This window comes from Nothoprocta perdicaria, unplaced genomic scaffold, assembly GCF_003342845.1.
Source record: "Nothoprocta perdicaria isolate Ctin4 unplaced genomic scaffold, notPer1 scaffold_13, whole genome shotgun sequence".
NCBI classification, from domain to species: Eukaryota; Metazoa; Chordata; class Aves; order Tinamiformes; family Tinamidae; genus Nothoprocta; species Nothoprocta perdicaria.
The window spans coordinates 5218675-5246298 of NW_020454427.1; the positions used below are offsets into that span (position 1 = coordinate 5218675).

Sequence of the window (27624 nt, forward strand, 5' to 3'; positions counted from 1 at the left end):
CTTCCATCTCTAAAGCAAACACTGCAAGCTTGGCTTGCGCAGAAGTGCTTCCAAACACCTTGATGTTAAAAAGCTTTTCTCAGGTCACTCTTTTAACCATTAAACTGGTCAGGAAAAAGGAAAAGGAGGAAGGAAGTAGCAGCAGCTGCTCCCCACAGAGACTAAGTGGCTTTAAGTGGGAATCTGCTCCACAGCTGAGTTGCAGTTTCCATTAAAGAGAAAGGTATTTTGCTACTGCTGTGGGGGTTTTTTTGTTGTTTGTTTTGGGAGGGTCAATTAATAGCTTTGACAAGGCACTTTACAAGTCATCAGGTGCTCTAAAAATAGGAGCAGATTCTGTTCTTTGGGGTAGGAGCAATATTTTCAGTACGCTGTCTATCTCTAAGATTACCCAGTGACTTAGCCACAAGAGAGGCCCTCCTGTTTGCAGGTAAGAGGGAAGGCCCCGGCGCCCTCATCAAGGAGGCCGTATCCAGCCCTTCCGCTGCCCCACACACCAGAGCCAGAGGCACCCTGGGGCCCCCTCGCTGCTCGGGAAGCCCACACAGTTGTTTGCCGTGCTGCTAGTCAGACTTTCCCATTGACTTTCACGTTAACCTGCGCGGCGGCGCCACACGGAGCAGGTTCTGCCAGGTCCTCCGGAGGSGGCTGCTTAATTAACATCCTACCTGAGCTGCCCAAGAAGACAAACCAGGCGCCTCGCTATGTTTTGATCAGCTCTTGCACATTAAAAGCATCAAAATAGAAGGATTTGTAAGAGTAGATATTGAAAAAAAAAGTCACAACTTGCAGCTAAATTACAAACATCATCATTACCTCCCTTGTAGATGCAGAAAACTTCAGGGTGATATTGTGGATACTCCTTTCCTAAGAGCCTAAAGTAAGTGCATGAAAACCTTAAGTATTGTCCAGCCTTTTCCTAGCCCTATCAGTGATAAGCCCTAATTAACTCCCAGCTGGAGCAAGCGAGCCCCCAAATRTCATTCATTAGCAGCTGAATGAATTCAGCTTTATGTAGGTTGCATCAGAGCACAGCTACAAATCTGATTGCTCAAGAGAATCCACCTAGAGCAGACAAGGACTGAAATTTTAAGTGACTGCAATTGCTGGTTAGTGCTTTCATTAGCATGACTTCAGAAGGCCAGAAGTATCATCACTAACTTTCTGATTGCAAAATCAAAATTTAGCTTAGATAATTTATATAATTAATGCTTAGAACTTTTTATAACTGAGCAAACCTGGAAACTTGCATGGCTTCTAGGGAAGAAATTTTTTAATTTCTACACTTCTGCTTATTCATCTCTTTTGGTGATTTTAGGTCATCAAATGTCTGAAATTGCTACACGTGTTCTTCTCTATGCATTTCTATAAAATTATGAATACTMTTATTTCTTTTTATTTATGAAACACTTGAATTTATAAACAGCATGAAAATAAGGGTACAAAACACTGCAGTTAAAATGCTATTTTTATTAGCACTACAGTCATTGTAGTGCTAATTCTACATTCCAAATTCTGCATTCTCAAATCCACATGTATTTTCCATACATTTTCTTAGATAARAGCACTGATGGCGAGTCAGGCTTTCGCAATGACGCACCTCAGGTGTTCTTGGCGGGCGTTGTGACTTACCTTGTGCTTTTGCTATTGCTGTTCATTACTGCAACTCTGATTTCCCAACATGTGGGGCGTCTCTGGAGGGTCCATGGATTTCCCCCAAAGGTGCARGGATTTGTCCGCATGGAGCAAATGGTGGGAGTGGAGTATGAAAACCTCCCTGCAGGGGCGAGAGACTGTCTGGTGGACACGCACGGCCGAGSAGTACAGGGGTAGAGACAAACTGCACATCTTCAGCTGGGATCTCACAGGGATAAAATTAAGTAGATGATGGAGTTTATTCCATAGAGGGGTTCTTGTCTRTAGTCCTCGGTTACTGCCTTGCACTGCAACATGCAAAGGAGCCAGGCCGCCTGCTGGTGCCTCTTGGCTTTAGTCTCAGGGAAACCCTGGTGGGTTTCCTTGTGTTTGGGATGGGGAATGTGTGGTGTCGCCTCCGGGTGCCCCTCGCGCGGCAGCTCCATGAGCAACATGGGGGAAGGCGTGAGGAGAAGGCACAAAATGGCCTCCCGTCATGGCCTGGCTGGCAAGGGGGCGCGCAGCGCCGTGGGAAAGGCGGCTCTCGCTCCCAGGTCCCTGCGGCATTGTGCAAGCCTGCCAGCCGGAGCTGCCGAGACGGGCAGGGATTCCCTGGCTCCGCTTCCAAGCCCTTGGGAGGGCGGGAGTGTTTACGCGGAGCGGCGTCGCCGCCATGCCGCGCTCGCTGGCTGCTGCGCCGGGAGCAGGCCCGGCCTCGCCTGAGCAGCGCTGCCGCGTGCGGAGACACGTGAAGAGATGCGTAACGGGAGGCAGACCAGAGGTCGGAGGAGAAAACGAGGGGGTCGCTTCTCTGGAAACAACAGTGTGATCCAAACCTGCACAAGCATGGACGTGGCGTGTTCTGCCCGAGTGTGGCAGAGCACAGGTTGGCGCAAATGACCTCGGGAGAGGCTCCGATGAGTATCATGAGAGCACGTGAGATGTTAGGTTGTTATTTTTGCCCCCTCTTTGCCCAATACTGGCAGTCCAACATCCTCCCAAAATGTGCACAGCAGCTGAATCCCACACCCTCCACAGCAACTTGTATCGAGGGAGCAACCCTCCCTCTGTGCAAAGGCCAGTCCTGGCACTCCAAGACGCGACGCGGCCTCTGCACACGCCGTTGGACACAGGGCTTCCTAACGATGTCATCACGTGTCTCTCCCTCYGGGCTGTCCCTTTCCCAAGGTCTCTGCCTTCTCTGCTGCTAATTTTCATCAGTTGGTGTGTGGCCCTGAGCCAAGTTTATCTTGTGAGCTGTGCAATCCTTGTGTTGAGGTGATTCATGTCTCTATCATTTTTTGATGGTGTTTTCACTGTGTTACCCAATTCCATGGTCCCTGAAGACATGCCGGCATCCGACTGAATCAGCCTGCGTGCTGTTGGACTTGTGTTTTCAAGTTAGTTTATGCTGTAGCTTTAACAATATCCAGGARGAGAAAGGACATTGAGCCTGTTTTGCCTTCGGAGCTCTGAGTACAGAGTTTGAAGGTGACACTGATGGATAATTTGAGAGGCAAAAACTCTGGGTGGATCTCAGCACTCCATGTGTTTCAGTATAGCTTYCTCGGTCCTCCATCATGACTGGTGTTCCCAAAATATGGCCATTGGGATCACAGACTGTGTCCTCACCAAATAGCTCAACCTGTTGGGTTGACTTGGTAGCACCATCAGAAACAGGGCGAGCTCAGTTCTCCTGATCAGTACTTAACTGGTGGGTCTAGGACACCCTCCTTCCTCTTGCAAAGCCTTATCTCATTCATGCCCTGAAAACTGAAATAAAGCCAAAGTCTTTCATCTTTCTGTTCTGTTTTACTTCTCTCTCTCCTCTGATATCCCCCCCCGGCTCCTTCTTCTGCCTCTTTTTCTGTTCTCCTCTCTCCATCCCAGCTACTTCTGTTCCTTTCTGCCATCTAGTTCACACAGATGGCCCATGGTACCTTCTGGAGGTCACCATGGATGTCCTGAGAGAATTAGTTTCCATCTCCCAGCTTCTTGCCGGAATGTCGATAGAGCATTTGCAGAACTGAAACTACTCAAGGCTTCATAAGCAGAGGCCAAACTGAGGTGGTGGGTGTATGCAGCTATGCCTAATCCTGGCAACTCCAGAACTAAGTTTGTAATTCCAAAAAGATGAAATTTCAGCACTTTGCAGTCTTAATAATTTGTTTTGCTATAGGTTAAAATTTATTTTTCTGTCTTCCTCAAAGAGAGGAACCATTTTTCAACCAAAATATGAAGAGGAAAAAGTCTTAGGCTAACTTTTTTTCCTGTGTTGGGTAAGTTCAGCAAGACTAAAGGCAAACTGAAGTGTAATGGTGAGAAACATGGAGCAAGCCGTGCTGACTGGAGCTGCCATGAACAGGTGACACCCAGCAGGGACAGCCTCACCACTGACATTCTTCTGTTCCTCAGAAGAAGAAACCTGGAGCTGGGAGGACATACTTTGCAAAACAAATTAGACCAAGATAAGTTGCCCCATACAGAATTCATGTCATTTGGAGCTGATTCACTGTAGTACAGAAAATCAGTTTATGTTCTCAGGGAGTAAACTGCTCAGTGTTAGTATAAAGAAGTCTAATCCCTTTATATGTAATGTCCTTTACTCTAAGACAGAATGTGGGAGCAGACTAAGCAACCAAAGACCTTAATCTTTGATACTTAAAGCTGGGATGCTCKGAGAAGCTGCAGGCAGACTTGCAGGAAACACCTGCACCACCTACCAGCTTCTTGAGCACAGTTTTGGCCACRTTGCAAGTCGTCTTACCAGGCTGTTCAGCAATCAAAGGCAGCTTCCTATATAATGCATAAAAATCTGCAGACTTTTTTTTCCAAGGCAAATTGTGTTTCTGTGGTTTTTGCCTCTGCTTTGATTAAGGTTTATTCCTTCTGGCTCATCCTGTTCTTCTGGCGCAACGGATGAAAGGCTGAGCTGCTTGGAAGAGCTTTGTTGTTGCTTCTCACCACCGCTTCTGGCCCTCCAAAATAGGCCAGGACAGGGACAAATGAATAATCGCAAGCAGATTATTTGCTTGGTGAATCCAGCAAGGTGAAATCCAGACGCGTGGGTTTGTTTTTTCCTCCTTCTACTGACAGCYCAGGAGGTTGGCTGCGAGGAGGTGTGTTGGGAACGAGGAGTGTTTCATCGTTAATCCCCATGCCTTCCTCAAGCTTAGTTGCTCCTTCAGAACAACAGTAAAAATCTGCAAGAAGCTGAAACACTGAGGCTGCCCCTCACAGAGCCAGGCTATGTAGTAACAAAGCAAAACAAAAGTGTGTTAGTCCCAACGGGCTGCTCTCTGCTGCAAGAAAAGCTGGTGACTCTCAGGGCRGAACTAGGAATTGCTTTGTGAACCTTGCCCTGTGTGAGTGAAACGCCTGCTTCTCACTGGATTGAAACGAAAGCTTTTTAAAAAGGGSCAGGTAAATTCAACTAACGAGCTCTAAGCAGAACCTTATTTCAAAATAAAATAGTTGCTTGCTGCTCTAGAGAAAAKCAGCCTTAGAAAATGAAGTCTAACTGTAAATCAGCCCGTATCTTCAAAACTTCTCGGACAACTCAACTGTGTTGTGTACAGCAACTAGGCATGAAAAAACATCCATTTTCTGTCTTTTAGGATTTGTAAGGACACTCTTAAATTACATCCCAAAGCTGCAAGTCAGCATCTGTCTTTCTTGTGGTGTAGCCTTTGGTTATGCTACACCATCTAGGGGAAGAGAAGCAGGAGACCCTAAAACCAGAAGGTTCCCTGATGTGCACCACTGGGAAATTAGCGTTTTTCTCCGTCCTGAGGAATCCCTCTGAACTCATCCTTTCAGCTCCGGCAGAGAAAGGCCAAACCCCCGTTGCTGCACACGTGTTCCTCACRCGGGTGCCTCGTTTTGCACGAGGGAGGCACCCAAAGCCCATTAGTTACAGCCTGCAAATCGCCYGCTCCAACACGGGACAGGACTAATTAAGCAAGGAAACTTACTGTTAAGTGGCAACCTGATTTGATTATGCCTTTCTTATGCAACTAGTTCCAGAGAAAGCTGAAGAAACCCCTACCTGATTAAGGTGTGAACCCAGCAGAAAATAATTTCCCTTCTACAGTGTGGGCAGGAACATCAGCCTKGGTTTGTTTTATAGGAATCCTCTGATCTGCAAATTGCATTTTATACATGTGTTTCCCYCAGTCTCAGCCTCAGTTCAGGTAGTGTGCTCATGCTGACCTGCTGCGTGCACGTTTCACATCAAAATAAAATAACCCCCAAGGTTGGGGGGTTAGGTAGGTCAGTGGCAGACAGCTTAAGAAACATATAACTACTTCAGACTTGGCTGAAATCAGTCTGTAAGGAAGTGAATGCCCTTTCTGCCATGTAACATGCACAGTGGCTTCCTGAGAGATACAAAATCGGTGCACAGAATGTCATCAAAGCATGAAATTCTTCAAGAATATTTATTGTATTAGTATTTATTGGGTTTGGAGCAACAGAAAAATCTGTTTTAAAAAAATTAATAGGGCAAGGAAGAACTTCAGCAAGAGATCTGCAAAATAGTGAATAGATATTTCCCCAAGAGCTTGTTTCTGTACTAAATATGCTGTTGTGGTAGGTTATTTTATACCAAGGCCTCTTAGACATATCACAGAATCATTACGGTTGGAAAAGACCTTCAAGATCACCGAGTCCGACCATATCCTTACACAGAATTAGAAGACTAGTTATTCTCCCCAGGTGTTTAGGAAAGGATACAGAAGCACCTCCTAGTACAATTTAGAATTCCTATTGTGCTTGSTAGGTGCTATTTTAGACCATCTGTGATTTTAAAGAATTCTGAATCTGAGCGCACAATCACACTGTAAATATTGAAGGCATCTAGAGCTACCCCCAAACTTTTTTTTGCAGAAATAGCTGAATTTGAGCCCCCCGCCCCCATTAGTGCACATTTCTGCCCGCAGTGCTGCTGCCAGGTGGGTGCCACGCAGGGCGAGCTCCTCGCGGGCACTCTGYGTCCCAAGGCGGTGGCGGCGGCTCCTTCCAGGAGCGGTGGTTTTCCCGGGAGAGCCTCCCATGCAGCGCAGCGGGGCGGGAGGCCCCTACCAGGGGCTGCAGGGGTCGGGGCACTGGCGCAGGTAGGTCTCGGTGTGGCCGCCGCGCACGTCCATCAGCGTGGTGCACACGGTGAGCTGCGGCGCCCAGGGCGAGAGCCGCGTCACGCGCCGCTGCTGCCGCCCACCCGCTCCCTGCTGCCCACCCGCCGCCGCTTCCACCCCAGGGAGCTGCTCAACCTTCCCTCAGAGAAACCCGGCTTTGCTTTTGAACCCCCAACCTCAAGCCCTTCAGACTGGAAGACCTTCTGTGGCAGCTAGAGAATCAGTCATGTAGCCAGAGGCAGCTGCAGTTGTCTCGCACACCATCTAAGGCACTGCTGAGCGCACCCTTCTAATCTGAATTATCCTCTGCACACCTGAAGGGCAACTGCCTCCTCCTCAAACCAGGAGGTTTGAGGCCAGACCAGGCTGCTCAGGGCTTCAAACCCTTTGTTCCAACACTTACTTTTTCCTTTTACAATGTTCTTGGAAGCTTTCGTTTTCACATGCTGGATTTTACCCAGCAACGCACTCAGCTTTCAAAAGCTGCCACCGGATATATTGTGAATATATTGGGAAATACTAACTCGGAGCGGGGCCTTCTCCCTGCTCYGTTCTCCCCTGGTGGGAGCTCAGTGCCTGTGGGGCACACAGGTGCCTGTAACCCTTCCTGCCCCATCCCTGCTCTTCCTCCCTTCTGCCTTTCGCCCTCTCCCTCTTTCCTGGGAGCTGCTGGGCGCTCCCTGGGGGGCAGCTCTGCTCGGTGGCCCTCTCTAAAATGAGCAGATCAAGGCTCCATGAGAGGCTGCCACGAGGGGCTCTTAGAACCCAGGCCAGGTTTTCGCTTCATGCTTAAGTTGTAGCCTCCCAGATCTAGAGCAAATATCTTGAACTTCACTTGCACTGTGAACTCATCCCTACAGTGCAACAGCGTGGTAAAAACTGAATGTACTTTGACCGTCTCTTTAGATATATGTTAGAGGTCTCCACCCTGCCACCAACCCTCCCACAAGAAATTTGGGGGAAAAAAAARRAAAAAAAAAAGCAGCGTTACCTTGTTGAGRACAGGCTTTGTGGAGAGAACATCATACATGGTTGGTAATGAGATATTCTGCAAGGAAACAATACACTGGTGTTAGTGGACATGAACTTGCTTACCTAGCTGTGTGTGTAAATGCTGAGAGAAAAAAGAAAAAAGCGATGGTATGGAATGGATGGTATGGTATGGAAAAGTATGGAATACATAAAACCCTGTAATCAGAAGAGCAGGGGTTGAAAAGCAGCCCGAGCCGGCTAGATCTCACTACAGCACAGGAAGCCAGACTTACAGTGCCTGCTGCCAGGCAGTGTTTGCTGAATTTTGCTAGCAATAAAAAACAGTTCAGGAAACACTGATATTTCTCAGAAAATCTTCAAGTTTATCCTATCCTATATCCACAGCAGGAAAAAAACAAAACACAAAAATACTGTAAAGCAGTGAAAAGCTTCGAGCTTGGGCAGCAGAAAGCCTGGCTGCAGCAAACACTGGTGTAAGGAGGAACAGAGCAGYGCAGACCAACTGTCCCCAAGGCACTAGGTGCTCCTGTCCTCGCAGCTCTGTGTGCAAAGGCCCTGCTGTTCCCCGCCACATGGGGCAGCCGCCTGGGGACAATGTGAGTGTTTTTGGGCAGGCCGAGCTGCTCGGCGCGCTCACCTCCTGCCTCGTCTGGTTGAGGCACTTCATGGCGGGCGTGCGGCGGTTGTCCAGCACCAGCGGCGGCTTCCAGCGGTCRTAGTTTGTTTCCAGCACATACCACGAGCCCTTCTTGAGATCAAGGCTGAAAGAGAGACGCAGGTCTGTGATTCACTTCTCTAAGTCAATGCTCTAGGAAACTAAGTGTGTTTTTTGGCCTGCTACAGGTGTGTTGCAGCAGTGATGTTAAAGAACTGAATTCTGGCACAGGAGCCGAGAGAAACAGGGCACAATTTTCAGTGYAGCCTGTCCTCTCATGGAAGAGTCAAACAACTCACTCCCAGATGTCCAGGGTCGCTGTCCTGGAACGAGTTATCACGCAGCCTTCTCCGGATTTTTTTCCGCCCAGTATGAAATAAGCTGGAGCCAACAGTCTTGTTTTTGTCAGTTTTTCTTTTGCATCCTCATAACTGCAGGGAACAAGGAAAGTTTTATGCTATTACCTGCCATAAATGGTTCAAATACTGAAGAACTAAGTTTCAGACCCAGGAAATATTTGGTATTTAACCCTTCTTCTCCCTTCAGCCATGTACACAAAGCCTGCGTCATTATGAAGATCACGTTTCAGCAACACTTTTCCACTTAAACTGTGCCTGGCACAAGGTGCTCCTTGCACACAGGGTTTTTTTTATCTTTACCTATTTATTTTTTTAAACACAAGAAAGAGGGATTCAATAATGATGCACTTTAGCAGTTTGACACTCCATCTAATTAATTTACTGCATCAGAGCTTTATTACTGGTTACTTCCTACCCTATACTAACTCTGGCATGTGTTTTGATGCAGAATACTGTTATGCATTCAGATGCTGATAAGTTCATTAGAAAAGAAAAAATAAAGAAGAAAAAAAGGAAAAAATTGAGGAGTTTTAAAGGCAATTGTATGCTCTGCTTTCTCTTCCCCACCACTCACACGAATTCTCAGMACAGACAGGACTTGTTTAATACAAGGTTACTAGGAAAATATCTATTATCAGTTGGTACTTAATGAGAGACAATTTACCTACAATATTCATGCCAGCCAGGAGCAAAACAAATTAAAACATGCAAATATTTAGAGGGCGGGAAAAATGTGTAATACCTTGTAGCATTCTCTAGGACTGATCTGGTCAGAAAGCCCATCCACATACCATCTCTTCTACCAAGAAACCAYTCAAATATTCCTGCAAAACATCACTGGTTACAATATATAAACAGCTTGTTTTCATAAGCCTCTGTCATGCTAGTCCAGCTTTCCCAGCCCTTAACCTGAGCTGTTTTATTTTACTCACCTGGAATCTTCTCATCTTTTGATCATCTCTCATCCTACACTTAAGGTACACTTAATGTCTAAAAAGCTTGTTAAAGTGCAGAAATGAGCATTACTCACCAATGTAACCACCATCAAGGCTGAAACGCTCATTCATGGTCAGGGTGAAAGTGTCCTGAAAAGCATTAAAGCAATAAGCCCTCGCCCAGGGGCRGCACGAGCAAGAAGCAAAGCCCACCCTGCAATGGACCCACCAGCTTTAGTGCCAGCTTTGCAGGCACTGCCTTGCATGAGGGCTGCAGGAACAAGCCCACACCAAGGACYGGCCCCTGTCTAATCCCTGAGTAGGCAGCAATGGCAGCTCCCAGGTTCTGTGTCTGTGCTTACGCTGCAACTAGCAGGCCAAGGTTTTGTGCGAGCAACTCAAGCCTACGGTGGTTTTTCTTTTCATCTTTTTGCCTTACTTGTTTCTCCTCTCCTGCTGTCTGTAACCTCCGTTTTAGATCTYCAAGTACTAGTCCAACTTGAAGGCAAATTCTTACCTTCTAGTGTAAGTAAATACACTGATATGTTAGTGTTGTTCRCACGGGCACAGCCATATATAATTTAATGTGCACTTCTTTCAACATCCAGTTCAAGCTGTGATCCCAATCCGCTCTAATCAGTGTTTGCCATGTCCTCCCCTGTGGCATGCAGTTACACTGGATCATTATAAAGATGGAGTCTTGTCCATTTATTGGGCAAAACAAGGATTTGTGCCAGAAATTGACTTTACTATGAAAAGGGTCAACCAGGATAGAGCTGAACATATGCAGAAGATGGAGCTGTGGTAAGCTGGAGCACCTGGGATAGTTCAGCATGTTTTAAAGACTAGATAAAATCCAGTCTTAAAATGGCTAAAACCAATTACATTATAATGCAGGCTTACAGTTCCAAGGGGGAGACATTTTCTACTCTGGAAACACAGCAATTCCTTTCTATTTGAGCCAACCACTTGGGAAAAGCTTTATTTTCTACACACTACTATTTACCCATTCGGAATGCTTGTTTAGAACTCCCTGTAAGAAAGGGTTATGTTTGAACAACTTCCTTCTACCAGAAAAGTGCAGTACTTTTTCCAACTACCTTTCCCTGGATATMTCTATTACGTCCTGGAAGAATTAAGAGTTCAGGGCAGATGATTACAGAACAACAGTTTATATCTGAAGGACTGAAGCGTTATTAGCTCAGCGACAAAAMGCCCTCGGTACTTACTGGCTTGACTCCAGACACCATGCCTATATATCCTGCAAAATTGGTAGACTTAAACACTGTTTTGTTGTTTCTCTGGAAGTCCAGGACTACCACTGTGGGCTTCAGTTCCCGCGTCACCGTCCAGGAATTGTTTTTAACATCCCACCTACAGAGATGACACAGCATTTGACACTCCCCCAGCCATGGATTTAACATCTCCAGCCACGAGCCGCCCATGTTCCGCGCGCGACACCCTCCCTGTCCCCTTGCTCGCCGGGGTCCTACAAGCCACCAAAGCCACCGGGCGGGGGCTGGCACTGAACACCTGCTGCTCCGTGAAAAGAGCCAGTTTTGTGCAAATCAACAGTCCCAATTAAAAGGTTGGCCTATTTTGCCCACAGCTTTATCCCATGGGCAGCTAGGGGTGCTGCTTCAGTCACCAAACCTGTTGACTCTTGAAAGCGTGAGCGCTTTGTGCTGGCACAGAACAATCACATTCTTGTTTTTCCAAGGGAGAAACCAGAAAGTTTTACCACTGTAGCTCTTTTTTCCCCTCAGTTGAAGGGACGACCCACTACTAGTTTGCACAATTATCCAGAGGAGATTTTTCTGCTGAGTGTCTATCTAAGGGGATGCTAAAGAAGACTTGGTACAATTCTCCGGAAACAAAGTTTTAGGAACAACTTGGAAAAGTGGTTTTGGTTTTCAGGAAATATGCACCAGTCTTTCTGCCAGAAGGGGGGCAGTTCAACACATGCTAATCAAGGAACAGATGGAGGGACAGCTGTTTACATTTGAGGTTTATTAGGCAAAGGAAAATGTTAATTAACACTTAAATTCCAACTGGGCCTCAAAAATCAGCTGGGTAAATGACACTACATAATATACAGGGAGAATAAAAGCAAACATGAAAAAACAAATGCATGGAATGACAACAACAAAAGAAAATCTAGTGCCAGTCACTAAACTGAAAAGCCTTTTTTTCCAAATATATATATATATGTGTGTATATATATATGCATATAATATATATATATGTATATAAAAATTAAAAAAATGACATTGTCTTAGGTACTTACCCAAGAAAGAGTCCAAAATCCAAGTTTCTGGCATGGTAAAGCCTCCCTGTATTAAAATACATAAACAAACTACATATACGTATTTACACACACAATTTGCTAAAGAAGGGGACATAAGTTTAAGCTTAGGAAAACAAACACATACGGGAAAGCAGTAAAATTGCCATTGTAGAGATCTCTATTGTATAAGGACAGAAAACACAAAAGCTTTGCATCCAATATTTTGCCATAATTGAAATCAAATATTTTTTAACKTGCTGTCCAGCTCAGCATTGGATGCTTTTCCTATTAACACTGCTAATAACTCTAAGTTTCTATTTTTTTTTTAAACCAGTTTTTTGTAAGCCCTCTGAGAATCTGAAGTTCCCTCCTTTGGTAGAGGGGCAGGCAGGGGCTGTTGAAGTGATTAGGAGAACAAAGAGTCTGTTTTAAGCAAGGAGAGCAGCTCCTTTTCTCTAGTATGGCACCTCTGTCACAGCTGGGTGCCAAATGGCTTGCACTGGAACCAGTGGCCAGAGCAAAATAAGGAAAAGAGCATTTCTTTTCCATAGAAAGCAAAAGCCATATCGTAAAAAGTCTTTTTCTTCTTAGTAGGTACTTTTCTTTTTCTTTAAACCTAGGACACTGACAATCCCCTAGTGACTCTCCGGGCATTCCTACACATTACCACTGCTTTCAGTTTCTTGCTCTGCACCTGCGTCCTGCAATTGAAGTTGAATTACAGAATTGCACTCTGCCATGGAAAGTGAGGGCCAGAATGCCCTTTCTGCATTCTGAGGGTCTACACACGACCAAACCAGGATGACCATGCAGATGTGCATTACCTGTTTTATCTTCCGCCACTATGGAAGTGCAGACAGTAAAAATTTCATAGAAGATGTTAAAAATAACAATTTCCCCTGGAACAAAAAGAAATAAAGTAAAATTTCCTTCTCCAGAAGCTTCAAAGGGTCTATATATAAACTTCAATAATTCACTTTACAGAAATGGTTAATGTAAATGAAGCACTGAAAAAAACATTACCCAAAGGAATTCCAGATGCATTTGCAATCCCTTGGAGCTCTTCATTGAAAGGATAAGGAAGTGTGGCAGTGAGATGTCCCTGAAAGGAAAAATTTTATATGCTGCCTGTGCAAATGGATACATTTAAAAAAGAAATCTAAAATAGACTGCTCCAATAGATGCATTATTAGTGATATAAACTGTGTTTTTAACTCCTCTACAAATTGTAGAGCTTGTAGAGTACTTGATATTTGTGCAGTACCTGAACGCACGTTATTTAGGGAAAGTAAAAACTACTGTTAATGAAAATATAGACATGTGAGCAAGGGAGACTGGCACAAAATCCAGTTGATGTTAGCAGCAACAGGCAGAAAAGAGTTAAATGAGACTCGCCATACAGAAGCTCACCTGGAACTGGGCTCGAGGCTCTCAGTGAGTACAAGAGCCCTTATCTCTGCCAAACTGGCCCGACTGCCTGTGCAGCTGCTCCGCGCTCGCTCGCTCGGCTCGGGKCGCCATCCCAGCCAGCTGACACGGGCAGGTCTGACCTTACAGTCCCTGCTGCAGTCTCTGGCACCCTCTGCTTCCCCCCGTGCTGACTGTATGCTCAAGCACATGAATTCTTCCCCAAATTCAAGCACACATCACCTCGATTCAGACATTTATTGTGGTTTTCAAAAGCTGACTTGGTTCTAGTAACTCGGCGGGGTTTGGCACAGCAAGCAGCAGCCGTTATGGAGAGACCAGGCACACCTGCTGCTGGAAATGGCTTAGCATGCCCAACCAAACATGAGGAATTCTTAGGAAAACTTAAGAGCAGAAGAGACGTAGGCATTCCAGGCTGCATGGTTTCACTAATACAACTCTGCAAAATCACTTTTTTTTTGCCCCTCAAGAATCTGAGAGGAAGAATTATCACAAGTAAAGTTACAATGAACCAAATTCAGTAACATCCTGGTAGCCAGAACAGGGAAAATAGCAAAATATCAAAGCTGACAATACTTACTATTTTGTTATCCACTAAGTCAACGACTTTGCCGCTAGGGAAGAAGGTATTTACTATGTTTTTAATGTTCTCGACTACCGTCTTCAACTAAAAAGAACAAAGACTTTATTGAGCTTAAGAATTATCAAAATATTTTCAAGCAACTTTTTCTTGAAAAATACATGTTTATGAGAAGGGCTAAGTGTGGTKTTAATGCTGAGAAACACTATGGAATAGCTGCTCTTCACTCTCTATCCAAATGACTCTATAGATCAGCTCTTGCATGTTCCTTCACTAATGAAATAAAGAATTACAGGAAAAGGCCACATTCATGTGGTCACATAAAAGGAAAGATGTTCATTCAAACTATTATCTTACTCTATATTGAAAAGCAAAAACAAACCAATAAACAACAACAAAAACCTAGAAATTCTAATCCTTTATTAATACAGTTTCATCTCAGGTTCTCCTTAGAGACCTCTCCATAATAAAAGCCTATGTGCTAGTTTTATATATGCTAAGCTTAAAAGTAACCCCTGTATTTCATACCTGTGTCTTTTTGTCACGCATCAGCTCATCCCATCTTTTGCTGGGAGGTAAATCAAGATTTATGACATACGTGGGAACATTCCCAAGRAACCTGGAAGATAAGCGCCAGAGTTCAAATTTTTTAAAAAAAGCATAAATTTAACAAAACCAGTGTTTTCAACTTTCAACTGTAATCAGTACTTTCCAGATCTGCAATATGAACAAATAAGATAAATCTTAGAAAGCCCAACCTTCCAGTTTACTACTTTTTGGTAAATGGTTAGAGAAGCCCAACCACACAACTTACGTTGGTCCTGAAGGAGGGTACRTTTCAGTTCTGCAGTCTTCTCCATACTGTGGAGACAGTTAAGCATTAGTTATTATTTAGTTTCTTTATTAAAACACACCTAATATTGTAGCAGATTTACCTGTAACCTGTAGTTCTGCTAACTCAACTCATGATAACTTGATGCTAAAGGGAAAGCCCAGCAGCCTGGAGGGGCCGAGGAAAACATGGGATGCAGGGGACAAACACCACCCACCCCACGCTGTCAGGCCAAGCCGCAGCCAGCGCATCCGCCCCGGTCCAGGAGAAGCCCCGATTTATCACAGCTGGACAAGCCTATTTTTATTCCACAGCACTCAGTCAAACACCAGGCTGATGCACGAGCAAGGAGCAGCGCTCGGAGAACACGGTCTTCAGAAAAGCTCAGCTCTCATTTAACCTTGGACCTCTTTGCAGCCTACGGGGGCTGTTTGTTTCACCATCTTGCCTGGTCACGCCGCTTGTATCTGCGCATGGTGGTGAGCGCTGCTGGCACAGGGGGAACAGGCGGAACGCGCATGGAGGCTGCGCCCGCCTCCGGCACCAGGGATGGAGGCTGCAGGCGTACACGCCTCCGGCACATGGATGGAGGCTGCACACGCCTCCGGCACCATGGATGGAGGCTGCAGGCGTACGCACCTATGGCACCAGGTCGCTTCCTGCTTGGCACAGAATGGTGTTTCCACGCTGGCCCCGAGCACGACTAGAGCCCCCTTTCAGAAGGCAACTAAAAGCCGCCCSGCTCAGCTCTTTAGAGACAACTGACTCCCAGAGGAAACTCAAGAACCGGGATGTCCTGGAGGTGCCGGGAGTGGGCGCCAGGCTGCTCCCCATGCCGTGCACGTGCACATCCATGCGCTGGCCCGTCACTGCAGCCTACTGTGCACAGGCAGTAGGAGYGCGTGCCGACCAGCGCCTCCTGCTCCCGGGCCGGCCGGGGTGAGCCGCTCGCCGCAGAGGCAGTTTTGGCCCGGGCCAGCTCCGTGTCTCGGCGCGCAGCAAAGGGAACACACATGGGCCCTGCTGCCAGAGCAGGCGGCTCCCCCAGCTCAGCGCGCGGGAGGCAGGAAAGAAGCAGAGCCCCAGAGGGAGGCCCTCCCGCCTCCCCACACTCATTCCCTGCTTACACTTGGCTGTGTGAATTCCCTTCCCTGTCTGATGCCTCCCTGCGGAGCATCCTGGCTCCCTAAGCAGGGAAAAGTCCTGGGAGCTGCGCCCCTGTGGTCTGGGTTTCCTATGCGTGAGATGGAAGTCTCGGGCTCTGCTGCTTCTTGCTAAGCACAAACGCGTTTCCTTGGCTTCCAACGCAGGGCAGCGACAGCCTCTGCAACGCTGAGCGGCAGCTCCAACCCGGGAGGCCTTTTCACTACCAGCACGAGGAGGTTTCAAAACGAGGAAGGTGGGCAAGGCCACCAGATGACTAAGTAGGCAACAAGAACCAGAAGCTGCATGTGCAGCCAAGAAAACCCTTAGCAGCATTACCACAAATGTTTGTGAAATCTGTCGTTTGCAACACTAAAATAAGTTAGAAAAAGTGCTATCGCATACCTGTCCTACTGCAGAGCCTGACGCAACACACTCAGACATTCTGATAGCAAAGCTTTCCAAAACAGGCTCTTTGACAGATAAAAACTACAACAGAAAATGATCCAAAATAGCCTCTTTTRCATTTGGAAGAGACTCTTTTTTAGAGAGGAAGTCTCAATAACCRGGCAACAAGCTGAACTGAGCAAGGGCTGCAGGAAGATACCAGTGCCATTAGTGGTACAAAGGCTGAGACCCTCACGCTGCCACAGCCACCTGTAGAAGCCTGGCCCTTGCTCCGGGCAGGGTTACAGGCAGGGTTTCCCTTCAAGCAGTTTGCACCAGACACTTCCACCCAGAAAACGATCCGTTAACTCGGCAGCGTCGCTGGGTGCGCACGGGGCAAATGGTATCAATCCAGCAGAGAGTGCTTTAAATGACGTTCCCAGCGCTAAACTTCAGCTCGCTTCTCTCTTTCTCTTCCTCTCTGCTCCCTTCTTCCACTCTCCCTTGAGATTCTCATCTTGCTTTCGAAACAACTTTTATCTTCCTTGTTCTCTGCAACCTCAGCCGCAAAAGAGGCAGGGAAAGGGAAGGGTCAAGGCAGAAATACAGAGAGCAGGGAGAATATCCCCTCCTTAGACACCAGCAACTTTAGACATCTCAACTGTTTATTTACAAAGCAAGCAAATTTAACTAATAACCCCCTAACGAACCTGTAGCTTTTCTCAGCATCAATTAGACTAAGTTGGCATTAAAAGACCTGAAGAAAGCCAAGATTACTAAGTTTCTTTAGAAATTCAATGATATGATGGGCACAGAAAGAACAACCTGAAAAGATGTTAAAATAACCAGAGAATATAATTTCTTTGTAAAAAACAACGTCATTCAGTGAGGGAGAAAAATCTTTTTACCTTTTACAACTGYTACAGACTAACTGCTAACTTTTCCAACGGGACAAAAAGGAAGAAGAAAGCCTTGGACCTGCCCTRGGCCCTCTTTAAACAGCTTGGCCTCAGGAAGCCAAGTGTCCTGCTCCGAGCACCAAGCRCCACCGAGCACACGCAGACGGAGGMGGTTGTTTTCCTGGGTCCTCTCGCAGATCACGTGCACTTGCCGCTGCTCTGGCTTCTCCCAGCTACTGCACAGAAACTGCTTTTGTTACTCCACGGCTTCTTGATGAACTAAACCATCCAAACAAAAAAAAAAAATGGGCTTTTGCTATCAACAGAATGAAATAAAGCAGCTGCCAAATCACTCCTGTGGCCACCAAGCTGCCCAGGGACCACCACCCTTGGTTTCAAACTGCGTAACTTCAAATGCTTCCCGAGGGGTCTCCCCAGAAACAGCCAACAGAACCTCTCTGACACACGGCAGCTGCCACAAATCCCCTTTCTGAAGGTGAGAATTGAGCCCCCTCTTACACAGCTACTCCCGAGCAATTAAGCAATTTCCCACCCCTTTTATTGGAATAACCTTCCACTAATCATCTGTGTATTTTGGTTACTTGATGCACAGCTGACTCTGGAAGTATCTGGATGTAACGATGCCAGAAGGGATGTGTGGCAGCGTGAGACCAAAACATCGAAAGAAGGAAAACCCCGCGGAGGAGAAAGACATCGTGCTATGTGGAAGGGCAAAACCAACAAGCAAGCCACACAGGTAACGCAGAAGAGCTACCCTGTGAATGTAAGTGGAGCWGGAGAGGCACAGGGCAGCTGAACAAGCTGTCAATTGCTACCTGGAAAAAAAACCCAACAACAGTCATKAYGCACCGCCTAATACCTGCACATTAGCATAACAGAGAACTAACGCACAACCCAGCGACTGCTCAGCAAGCATTTTAAAACTCGGCCTGAATCACCGGCCCAGGCCAGGCTGAGCCCCAGCAAATCCAGCCCCACTTTCCTTGCTGCTCCCCACGGCACTGCTGCTGGGCACGGTGTGGGGCGGCTTTCCCGAATACGCAGGGCACGCTCTCCACATCTCCACTTAAAGAACTGCATATATATATATATATACACGTACATATATATATACACACATATATGATATATATATAAACAGATACAGAGATACATATATAAAAACACATACATAAATAAATATTTATAAATAAATAAATAAATAAATAAATAAATAAATAAAGCGATCCCTTGGCGTTACTCGGCAGTGCTCCGGGGTCCGAGCACGCGGCACGGGCTCGTTTTTGGGGACCGGGTGCCCCTCCGTTTCGGGCACTTCCCCCCCACTCCTCCGCGCTCCGGGCGGCACCGCCACCTCTCCGCGCACCGCAGCGAGGAGGGAAGCGGGCGTTTAACGCCTTTAACGGCGCCTCCCTCCCGCGCGAGTTCCAACGGCCGCGGCYGCGGGCGCAGCCCCGCAACGCGCCTCGCGGGGAGGGCGGCAGCGCACCGCGAACCGAGGCCCACCCCAGGGCTGCGGGCGCCCGCCCGCGGCCCCCAGCGCCGCGTGCCGCCGCTCACCGGGTCCGGGGCGCGCACGAGGAGCGCGGCGGCCGCGAGGAGCGCGGCGGGCGGCAGCAGCGCCCGCTCCCTGCGCGCCATGGCCCGGCTGCGAGGCGGCGCCGCCGCCCGCCCACGAGGCGGCGCCGCCGCCCGCCCACGTGACGCGCCAGGGCGGGAAGGAGGGCGGGGCGCGAGGCGCTGCGGGGCTGAGCGGGGAGGGAGGTGTCGGAAGAGGGAAAAAGCTCCGAAATAACCGAGAATGGGCGAGGGGCAGAGCTGCCCCGCCGAGCGGCTGCCTCGGGCACGAGACGGGGGAAATAAAAACAACCCCATGAGACCTGCATGTGGTTTTCTTTCTTTCCTTCCTTTTTTTTTTTTTTCTCTCCCCCTCTCTTTTCCCCTCATTTTTCTCTCTCACAAGAAAATCCCACATGAAGATGTCCCTCTTGGACCACACTCAGCAAGTTTGCACCATGAGTTTCCTCCACGAAAGCTGGTGTGAACAAATGGGGCTGTAACCTGACAGGATGTTATCAACCATTCCGTCATGTTAAATATAAACCATGGCATTACATTAAATATAAAATACAAGACTCCAGTGCCTCTGTTTTTACTTTCCTTGCAGTCTGCAGCGAGTGCCAAGCGTGGCTGCCAGACCTGCCACGTGCTTTTAGCACAGGAAAAACAAGCAGAACCATCCCTAAGGTGGTGATTTAATGGGCCACGTCATGAGCTGAGCTCTCATAAAGCAGACGGGTGGGAAGGAGGAGAGGGAAGTCCTTGGCAAGGGGTGGTGGGAAAGTCCTACGGCATTGCGGAGATCCAGGCAGGAAAGGGAGAAGGAAAAGCGCYTCACCGCGCGAAAGCCGTGGGCAAGCGGAGCGAGCGCAGCCGCGTGTGGGAAGGAACCAGCTCAAAGATCAGGCTTGGGCTGGGGCAGAGCTTCCGCAACCAAGGCTGAACAAACACGAAAGCATTGGGCACGCGTGGAAGAAGATACAGAATTAATCAGGGGATTTAAGACGTGAGGAAAATTACACGGCAACCGGAGAGACTCAATGTTTTCCTGATAATGCCTTTGACAAAGAGGAAATAAGACAGTCTGATTTACAGTCTGAAGAATAGCCAGATTAAGTTGGTCCTGTTTTTTTTATCTAAACATCCTTAGCACTTTTTCTTCCCTTTTCTCTCTCTGAAAAGCTGACTAACCCCAGCTCTGTGTCCTGGAGCAGACAGTTGATGTAGCCATTTCTGGCACTCGTCTGTTCCCCTCAGTCTTCCCAACYTCCTCCTCCAACCTGGGCCCACACAAAGCCCCAACGCAGAACTCCATCTACTGAGCCACTGTGGGGAAGGCAGCACTGTCCCATGCTCAGAAAAAAACAAGGCAGAAAAACTAAGGACGGGCGTTGTGTTTTAAAGCCTCTAAGCAATGTAATATTGCTGTTCAAAAGCCTCTAAGCTACTAAGCTCACCTCACTGACCATTTCTGACAGTGGTAGAAAGATAGCCACGTGGTATGCCCATATGGTTGCCCATTACCTCTTCAGGTTTTGAGGTGCTCCCCTCTTAGAAATTTGATCACATCAGTGCTTATTTGAAAGCAATACAAAGCAATATAAACACAGAGTTCCTTGCAAGCTCATAAATATTCTCTAAGACTAGGCAGCCTCTAAGACGACTAATGCCACGTAGCTTTCTGTCAGCACTACCTCACTGCGCATTTTATCCCCCGAGGCTTGAGACGTATTGCAAGATCTTACCCTGTACTTGCTACTTCATGTACCTTTAGTTTCTCTTGGGAGTCACACCCTTGATGCAAGCCAAACGTGTTGCAGTTAATCCCATCTTATGACTGACTTTTTGATGAGTGAAGGAACTTTAATGCAGTTCTAGGAGATCTGCTACTTGCATTGAACAGTTGCAAAAAAACTGTAGACTCACCATAAAGAATGACCATAAATAATGAGTTTTCCTAGCAATTTGCTTTGAAATAATGTATAGTGAATAGAAATTAACATGGAGTATTAACAATTTTCCGTCATTCCTGATATGGGCTAAACTTGAACAGTAAGCTCAAATAAAGACTTGTAACAGAACTAGAAATAAAATTTACAAATCATGATCTTGCAAAACTTTAGGTACTAGAAATTAGTTGATAYTAATGAAAAAGACAAATTTCAGAGATGTCTAACAAAAAAAAAAGAGAAAACAGTATAAAAGTATAAAAGTGTTTACATATAGATGCATTGACATTCTCTACTGCTGCAGTCATTAATCAAAACAGCCCCTATACAACAACTGCATCATTCTAGAAATGCAATATCCAGGTTTGTTACTGCAGCACAGGGCAACACAGCTGAAGTTACCATTGCCCACAGCTAAAAGTCTAGGGCACAAGTGGAAACAAGAAGGATCCTGAACGATGCCGGTACAAAGGAGCGGAAGGAAACCAACAGCTTAGCATATATAGGATAAGTAATATGAAGGAGTGTGCAAGAATAAAGAGCACAGAAGTCTTTTCCCTGCTTTTCCCAGGGAAAGTTGCCTGCTTTCCCTTTTTGAATGTAAGAGAATGGATATTCTACCTGAAAAGCAGGAAAGTCAAAGCTTGTATTGCCAACTACACATTATAACCATAAGCTGTCTTTATTTATTTATTTTTTTTTTTAATTAAGTGAAGCAACTTAATACTGGTAAAAGAAGAAAAGTGTTTACCCAGTTTACCTTACCATCTGTTACTACTGCATTTTAACCAGAAAAAAAAAAAGTATGTCCTGAAATATAGTAATTAGATAAGTGACAGATGGGAGGGAAAGAATTCTCCAAAAAGTCACTGAGGTTCAAAAATAATTTACTGATGAGTGTCTTCTACTTAACYCTGAAAACTGAGGGAAAAAATCATTTGTGAATTTAATATTAAATACATTTTTCATACAAATTATGTATTTTTTCCTCCATTCAGCACAGCCTCAGACTTGGCCTTTATTGAATTTCTCAGTATTCTGTTATTACTTCTATCTGTTCTAAAATATAATGTCTCACGGAACAGYTGGAATGACAGAAACATCTCTAAGGCTTTGTCCATTTGAGAAAGCTAAAAGCATAACTACTCCACTCTGGTTCCACAGGCGAACTTGCCAGCGGGRATACTTTGATTTCCTGCTAAGTACGTTCTCCAGGAGCAAAAACTAAGTGGGAAGAAAAGGCACTTATTTCTGAATAGATACCTGCAAAACAAAGATTTTATCTATTCTTGTAGATAGTACAAAGGAATATGTAAGCAACCACCACCACCATTACCTTAGAGAGGCAGTATGTTTATAATGGATAGTACTCAGCAGGGAGAGCTCAAAAGCAATTCTGAAGAATGTCCAGAAAAGGCAAATGAAAAAAAAAAAATCTACAAACAACCTGAGTTAATAAGTTCTCTGTTGTAACTTGAATTTGACCAGAGTTCYTTCATTTCTCAGTTCCATAAATTTGTACGGGCTTTTCTAAATCCTTAGAACGATAAATACTTTTATGGCTACCCTCAACTAGCCTTCCATACATAGTTACAATTTAGTTTAATGTTCAAAATTCAATAGTGGGTTTAAACMATTATGAGGTATTTAAATTCTTTATGCTTTTTCTCCTAAAGACCAACTGCCTATGAAATTAGACCAATTTAAATTGTCATCACTGACTAGAATTTATTGGTCTGGTCTTGGGCTCTTGCAAGAGATCTCATTATCTTGCACTGGCTTCGAGCTTTGTATTATTTGTGCAGTTCATACTGACAGTCAGAAAGGGCCTTCATGGAGACAACTCAGGTTTCCATGACTCAGCGCTGGTCACAGATCCTTCACCTACTTCACAAAGGTTACTTGGTGACAAAGTAGTTCCTATAGAGAGGCTTTTATTGAAAATATTTCTGATAATCAGAACAGAAACAGAAGAAATACTATTTACAGGAGATATGAGGAATGCATACTATAATATGACCTTAAAAAAGGTCTCTGTTGTTTTCTTTAATATTAAACACGGACAAACCAGGAAAATTTCAGCTGAAACCAAATTCCTTGCCCTCTCATAAAATACGCACCTTGCTCACACAAAACAGTCCTCCTCTTTTCTTATGAAGCATCTGCATTTCCATTAGTTACAGGATTCTTGTGATTTGTCCATACTCTTGCCAGTACACAGATTACGCCATTTATTCACCTATACACTGGTCCTGTTACCAATGTTGTTTTATAGAACCTGAAAATCCCAGCCAATAACCTCAGCCAATGCAGAGGCTCCGTGAAAAGTTCTACCTGGATCTAACAGGATGTATTCAAAGACATTCATTTTCAAGTATTTCTTAGTTGTTCAATTACAGATTTCTTAATGGCTTAATGTATTAACAATACTCTGCTTTCAAAATTTGTGGTTGTTCTCTTCCTGCCCTTAGACACCACCTCTAACTTCAGGTTCCTTCCATCAACTTTGGGAAATTCAGTGGGTAAAATAATTTGTTTTCAGTTAAATAATAATTTCAACATCACGGGGTTTTAGGATAAGCATATTACTGAAAAATGACATTAGTGAACAAACTACTCTCAGATGATCCTTTAAAAATATCATAACAAAAGGCCTTCTGTAAAAAAATGCATCATTGTAAAACTTTTCACTCTTGTTTTTAGCTTGACCATGTCACCAAAGATACAGAAGATGGATCAGCTGGATGTCACTTGCAGTATCTATCAGCTTTCACTTTTGCTCTCCTATAGGAAGAGAGTAAATGAAGTAAAAGTTAGAGAAAATGATTATGTTYGAGTATTTTACCTACTTCAAAGTGTTATATGAGGCACTTTAAAGCATGTATTAAAACCTGGCAAGTCTGCCCTCCCCCAAATGTTCTGGTGCCATATATATTCAAAATGTTAAAAGACAACTTTTATGATTGAAATTATTTTCTGCATCCTTGGCAGTAAACAAACTGAACAGATCTAGCTAAAGATGTCAACAAGAACTCATTTCTGGCCAAATCCGAAGCTGGGAACTTCCAGAACAAAAAGCAAAACAGAATTAGTAGGACATAGAACAGAGAGGAAATTTACTAAAAATTCAACTTGCTGTAGTTTTTAATTAGCACATTGTTTTTTGTATTTTAAAATACCTGTCAAGCAGTGTTTCGTGAAAAGTGCCTTCCTTTCTGGCTTTTCTGAGGGCTTTTGTGTCTTCTTTGCTTATTTTGAGCTTTTTGTCTTGAAAACTTTGGAATTTCTTTCTATAATGGAAAAGAAGCATAAAAAGTAACTTCTCTGAGTTTTGCATTTCAGTTACACAACAGCTGTAATGAGAATCTTAACGTCTTAATGAGTTGCAGGAGGCAACTCACCTAATAAACTCCAACCATGATATCAAACATTGCCCTAAGATTTCTATAATACAAACTACATAAGCATTTCTGGTATTCTAAGTGGAAATGACATAATGAGCATGAAGTGATTAAAGGTTTTAAAGAATTCCTTCAGTTGTCAGCGTGACAAGTTAAGGAGTAAAGAAAAAAAAAAAAAAGGCACTTGAGCATAGGGAAGTCACAGGGATAACTGATTTTAGAATGCTGTACATTAATGGCTTTCAATCACATACACATAATTGATTTCACACTGTTTAACATTTCCTTTGTCCTCTTCTGGAAAGTCATCTTTCTTCTTAGCTTCTCTTTCAGCGCAACTGCGAATCTGATCATTGAAAGACAAAATATGAAATGTGAATTAAAAAACAAAAAAAACAGAAGGCACAAGTTAAAACGACAACACATTCTTCATAGAGAACAAAAGTTACAGTAGCCTCTAAAATTCTCAGATTTTCAATTTGTTAGTTTACAAATGAAGACAACTCTAAAAAAAGCAGTAGCTCTAGCCTGATGTAAGGTCTTAAGTCTAGTCCTTGATACCACTATAAGTCTCCTTTGCATCAAAGAAGGACCATTACTGTTGAAATCAAAAAGAGTAAAATACTTTCCCATAGCTACTGGAATTTTTATGTCATCTTGGTGCTCATTTACCTTTTTTGAATGTAAAACATTGGCTAATAGCTAATGGAATAGAATTACAACTGTATGCTGTAAAATGCAGTAAAGAGAGTAACTCTAGTAAATTGAATATTCCTATCAATCCTGCACTAATTGCATTATTTTTACATAAATTCTATTACCTTTATCATTTCTTCTTCTCCTGCAGTTTTACTTGTGGCTTCTATATCTCCTTCGTCATTACATCTAATAAAGCGGCTGTTGGCTGCYAGCAATGCCATCTTCTTCTGCATGAATAATATCACAGTGTTAACATAAAAAGTTCRTATATAAATCTTGATTCATAACGTTTATCCTCTACGATACAGCAGAAATCTCTGTAATAGTGTTCAGTTCTTTTCTGTATTGATGTTGTAACAGCTGGCTGGATATATTACTGTCTCTTCTATTTGTAAATAGGATATAACTCCCAAAATACAGTAAATTGAAATATTTTAAGTACCTTTAAAGAAAAATAGTAAATATGCGGTAGTTAGCAAAATAAAAAGTTAAGATTTCAAAAGGCTTTTACTGCATGAACAAATAATATTTTACAGCCTTGTGAAATAGACTTAACTGAAAATACAGCTAAATGTCAGGAATATCAAATGACTGATTCCAACTTACATCTTCGAAGACAGGTTCCCACTGCTCTCGTGAYCCTATAGCATCTGAACGTCCAACAACGAGTCCATCTGAATTTACACCAAGGTATTTGCCATAACCAGACTTCAGAGCAATCCTCAAAGAGAAAAATAGAGGAGATAGATAATGCATTGAATTAAATCAACCCCTAATACCCAACATACAATACACATGCTCTCATTATGCAGCAATTTTGAAGAAACCACTAAACATGTATTCACACTAGAAACAAAGATGCTACAAATCAAAACTCATAGCATTTTTTAAAAATAATGCTTACCTTGTTTCTGAAAGCTTTACTGCTGTAAACTGCTCAGGAGGACTAGGGCCTTCATCATCTGAGGGATGAATTTTCTATTACTTAGGTATGAAATATGAAAATTCCATATTGTAACCTGTCAGCAGGATGGAGTTTAAAACAACCTGGCAAATTATACAATAACTATTGCTACTTACTTACATACTATAGAACACTATGTTACTAGATATGTTTAAAAACTCTTTTGGAAGATACATGCTCAGAAATAGAAGAAAGAAAAAGTGCTTGAAAAAAAAAAATACAGGCCTTGCTTCCAGAAATTTACAAGTCAAGTCATGCTGTAATTCTCCAGACAACTAATAAAATCTTAATCTCCCTGCAATATTATATTTCCATAATAAAATACATTATGAGTTAGCTCAAATGACACAAATGACTATTCTCAAAACCACTAGGCTGAAAACCACAATGAGCTACCACTGCCATCCTTGTCTTGGCCTCACTTTGAGGAGCGCACCCCGAGGGTTTTGAACAGCTCTGGTTGGTCTGATGGCTCATTCAAAATGAGGAAAAGTTCACTTTTGGACACTCTTGCAACCCACGTGAGCAACATAAAAATAATTAGAGCATCATTTGACAGCAAGACTTGAAATTCATCTGAATTGACTTTCACTCTTCAACTAGCATCATAAAAACTTTATAAAATAAAATTGAAGCTATTATAAATAACTTAATAAATAAATAATAAGTGACATGGCTTTTAATGGGTGATCAGCTCTAGAGTACTTCAATTTACTGTACACATAGCAGAAAAATAAACTAGCCAGAGGAATCTGATTGGCAGTCACCAGTTTTAAGTCCTCTATGTGCTTTTGCTAAGATTCTGTTTATTATCAGTCTCTAAAACTGGCTGCCTTCAGGGCACGCTAATCTAATCAGAAGCTTTTACACCTTCCACTACAGACACCCCCTTTCTTTCCCTTCGAAGGGATTTCCCCAAACAAACCTTTATGCGGAGCTCCAAGCGTAAACAAGCCGTTGTCGAGAGCATGGATGTAAGCTCCCTTGCCCATTTCTATGGCGATAGTTCCCGTAATTTCACCGAAGTTACTGACGGCCCACCAGCTCCCTAGATGGCAGAAACAAGGCACGCAATGGGATAACCACAGGCTTTGGCCGACGCGAGGGGCCCGGTTCCCCCCCCCCCCCCAAAGCAACCCGCAGCGAAGGCGCTGCCGGCCGAGCTGCCGACGCCCGTTACGGTAACGCACGGGACGGACCCCAGGGGCGCAGAGGGCCCCGGCGCGGCCCTCACCGACCGCGTCGAGCTGCTCCTCCGCCTCCTCCTCGCGCCGCCTCTTCTTCTCCTTGTGCTTCTTCTTGCTAAGGGGGGGAGAGAGGGAGGGAGCCGTGGAGCGGAGCCCGGGCACCGCTCGCGCGGCGGGACCGRCCCCGCTCCCACCTTTTCTCCTTGGCGCCCTTGAGCACCAGCTTGGTGCGCTTCACGCACTGGTACTCCGCCATGGCGGCGCCGCTACGGAAGCCCCGCCGCGGCAAACTTGGCTCGCTCGCGCGCGCTCGCCGCGCCGGCGCCGCGGCCGCGCATGCGCCGTGCCCCCCCCCCGCCCGTGGCGCAGCTGCGTGGTGGGCACCGCCCGCGGGGCGGGGACGAGGCGGGCTGAGGAGCGCACTTAAAATAACGCTTAAAAGGACGCTTAAAATCGCATCCCGCTGAGCCCCTCTCCTCTCGAGACAGGTGTTGGCGTGTATCCACACGCAGGGTGTTGGGGCGCTGCGGCCTTGCCCGTGCGCACGCAACGAGGCTCCGAGCTGGGACGGCCGT

At 45.0% G+C, this 27624-nt stretch overlaps 2 protein-coding genes across 2 annotated transcripts; both read right to left on the reverse strand.

The window, feature by feature from the left end:
• Nucleotides 1–6131: 6131 nt before the first annotated feature.
• Nucleotides 6132–18930, reverse strand: ASAH1 (N-acylsphingosine amidohydrolase 1). The gene is made up of 14 exons (XM_026033572.1): nucleotides 18850–18930; nucleotides 14822–14868; nucleotides 14536–14626; nucleotides 14008–14094; nucleotides 13023–13101; nucleotides 12824–12898; nucleotides 12000–12045; nucleotides 10942–11086; nucleotides 9808–9862; nucleotides 9520–9601; nucleotides 8718–8849; nucleotides 8401–8524; nucleotides 7762–7818; nucleotides 6132–6803 (listed from the first exon to the last, which is right to left on the reverse strand). The coding sequence occupies exons 1-14, from the start codon at nucleotides 18928–18930 to the stop codon at nucleotides 6714–6716; spliced, it is 1191 nt and encodes a 396-aa protein (XP_025889357.1). The 3' UTR covers nucleotides 6132–6713.
• Nucleotides 18931–22265: 3335 nt separating this feature from the next.
• Nucleotides 22266–27305, reverse strand: FRG1 (FSHD region gene 1). The gene is made up of 9 exons (XM_026033603.1): nucleotides 27244–27305; nucleotides 27097–27164; nucleotides 26788–26910; nucleotides 25803–25860; nucleotides 25505–25619; nucleotides 25021–25125; nucleotides 24454–24545; nucleotides 23978–24088; nucleotides 22266–23582 (listed from the first exon to the last, which is right to left on the reverse strand). Exons 1-9 carry the CDS (start codon nucleotides 27303–27305, stop codon nucleotides 23546–23548), a joined length of 771 nt encoding a protein of 256 aa, XP_025889388.1. The 3' UTR covers nucleotides 22266–23545.
• Between the last annotated feature and the right edge of the window lie 319 nt (nucleotides 27306–27624).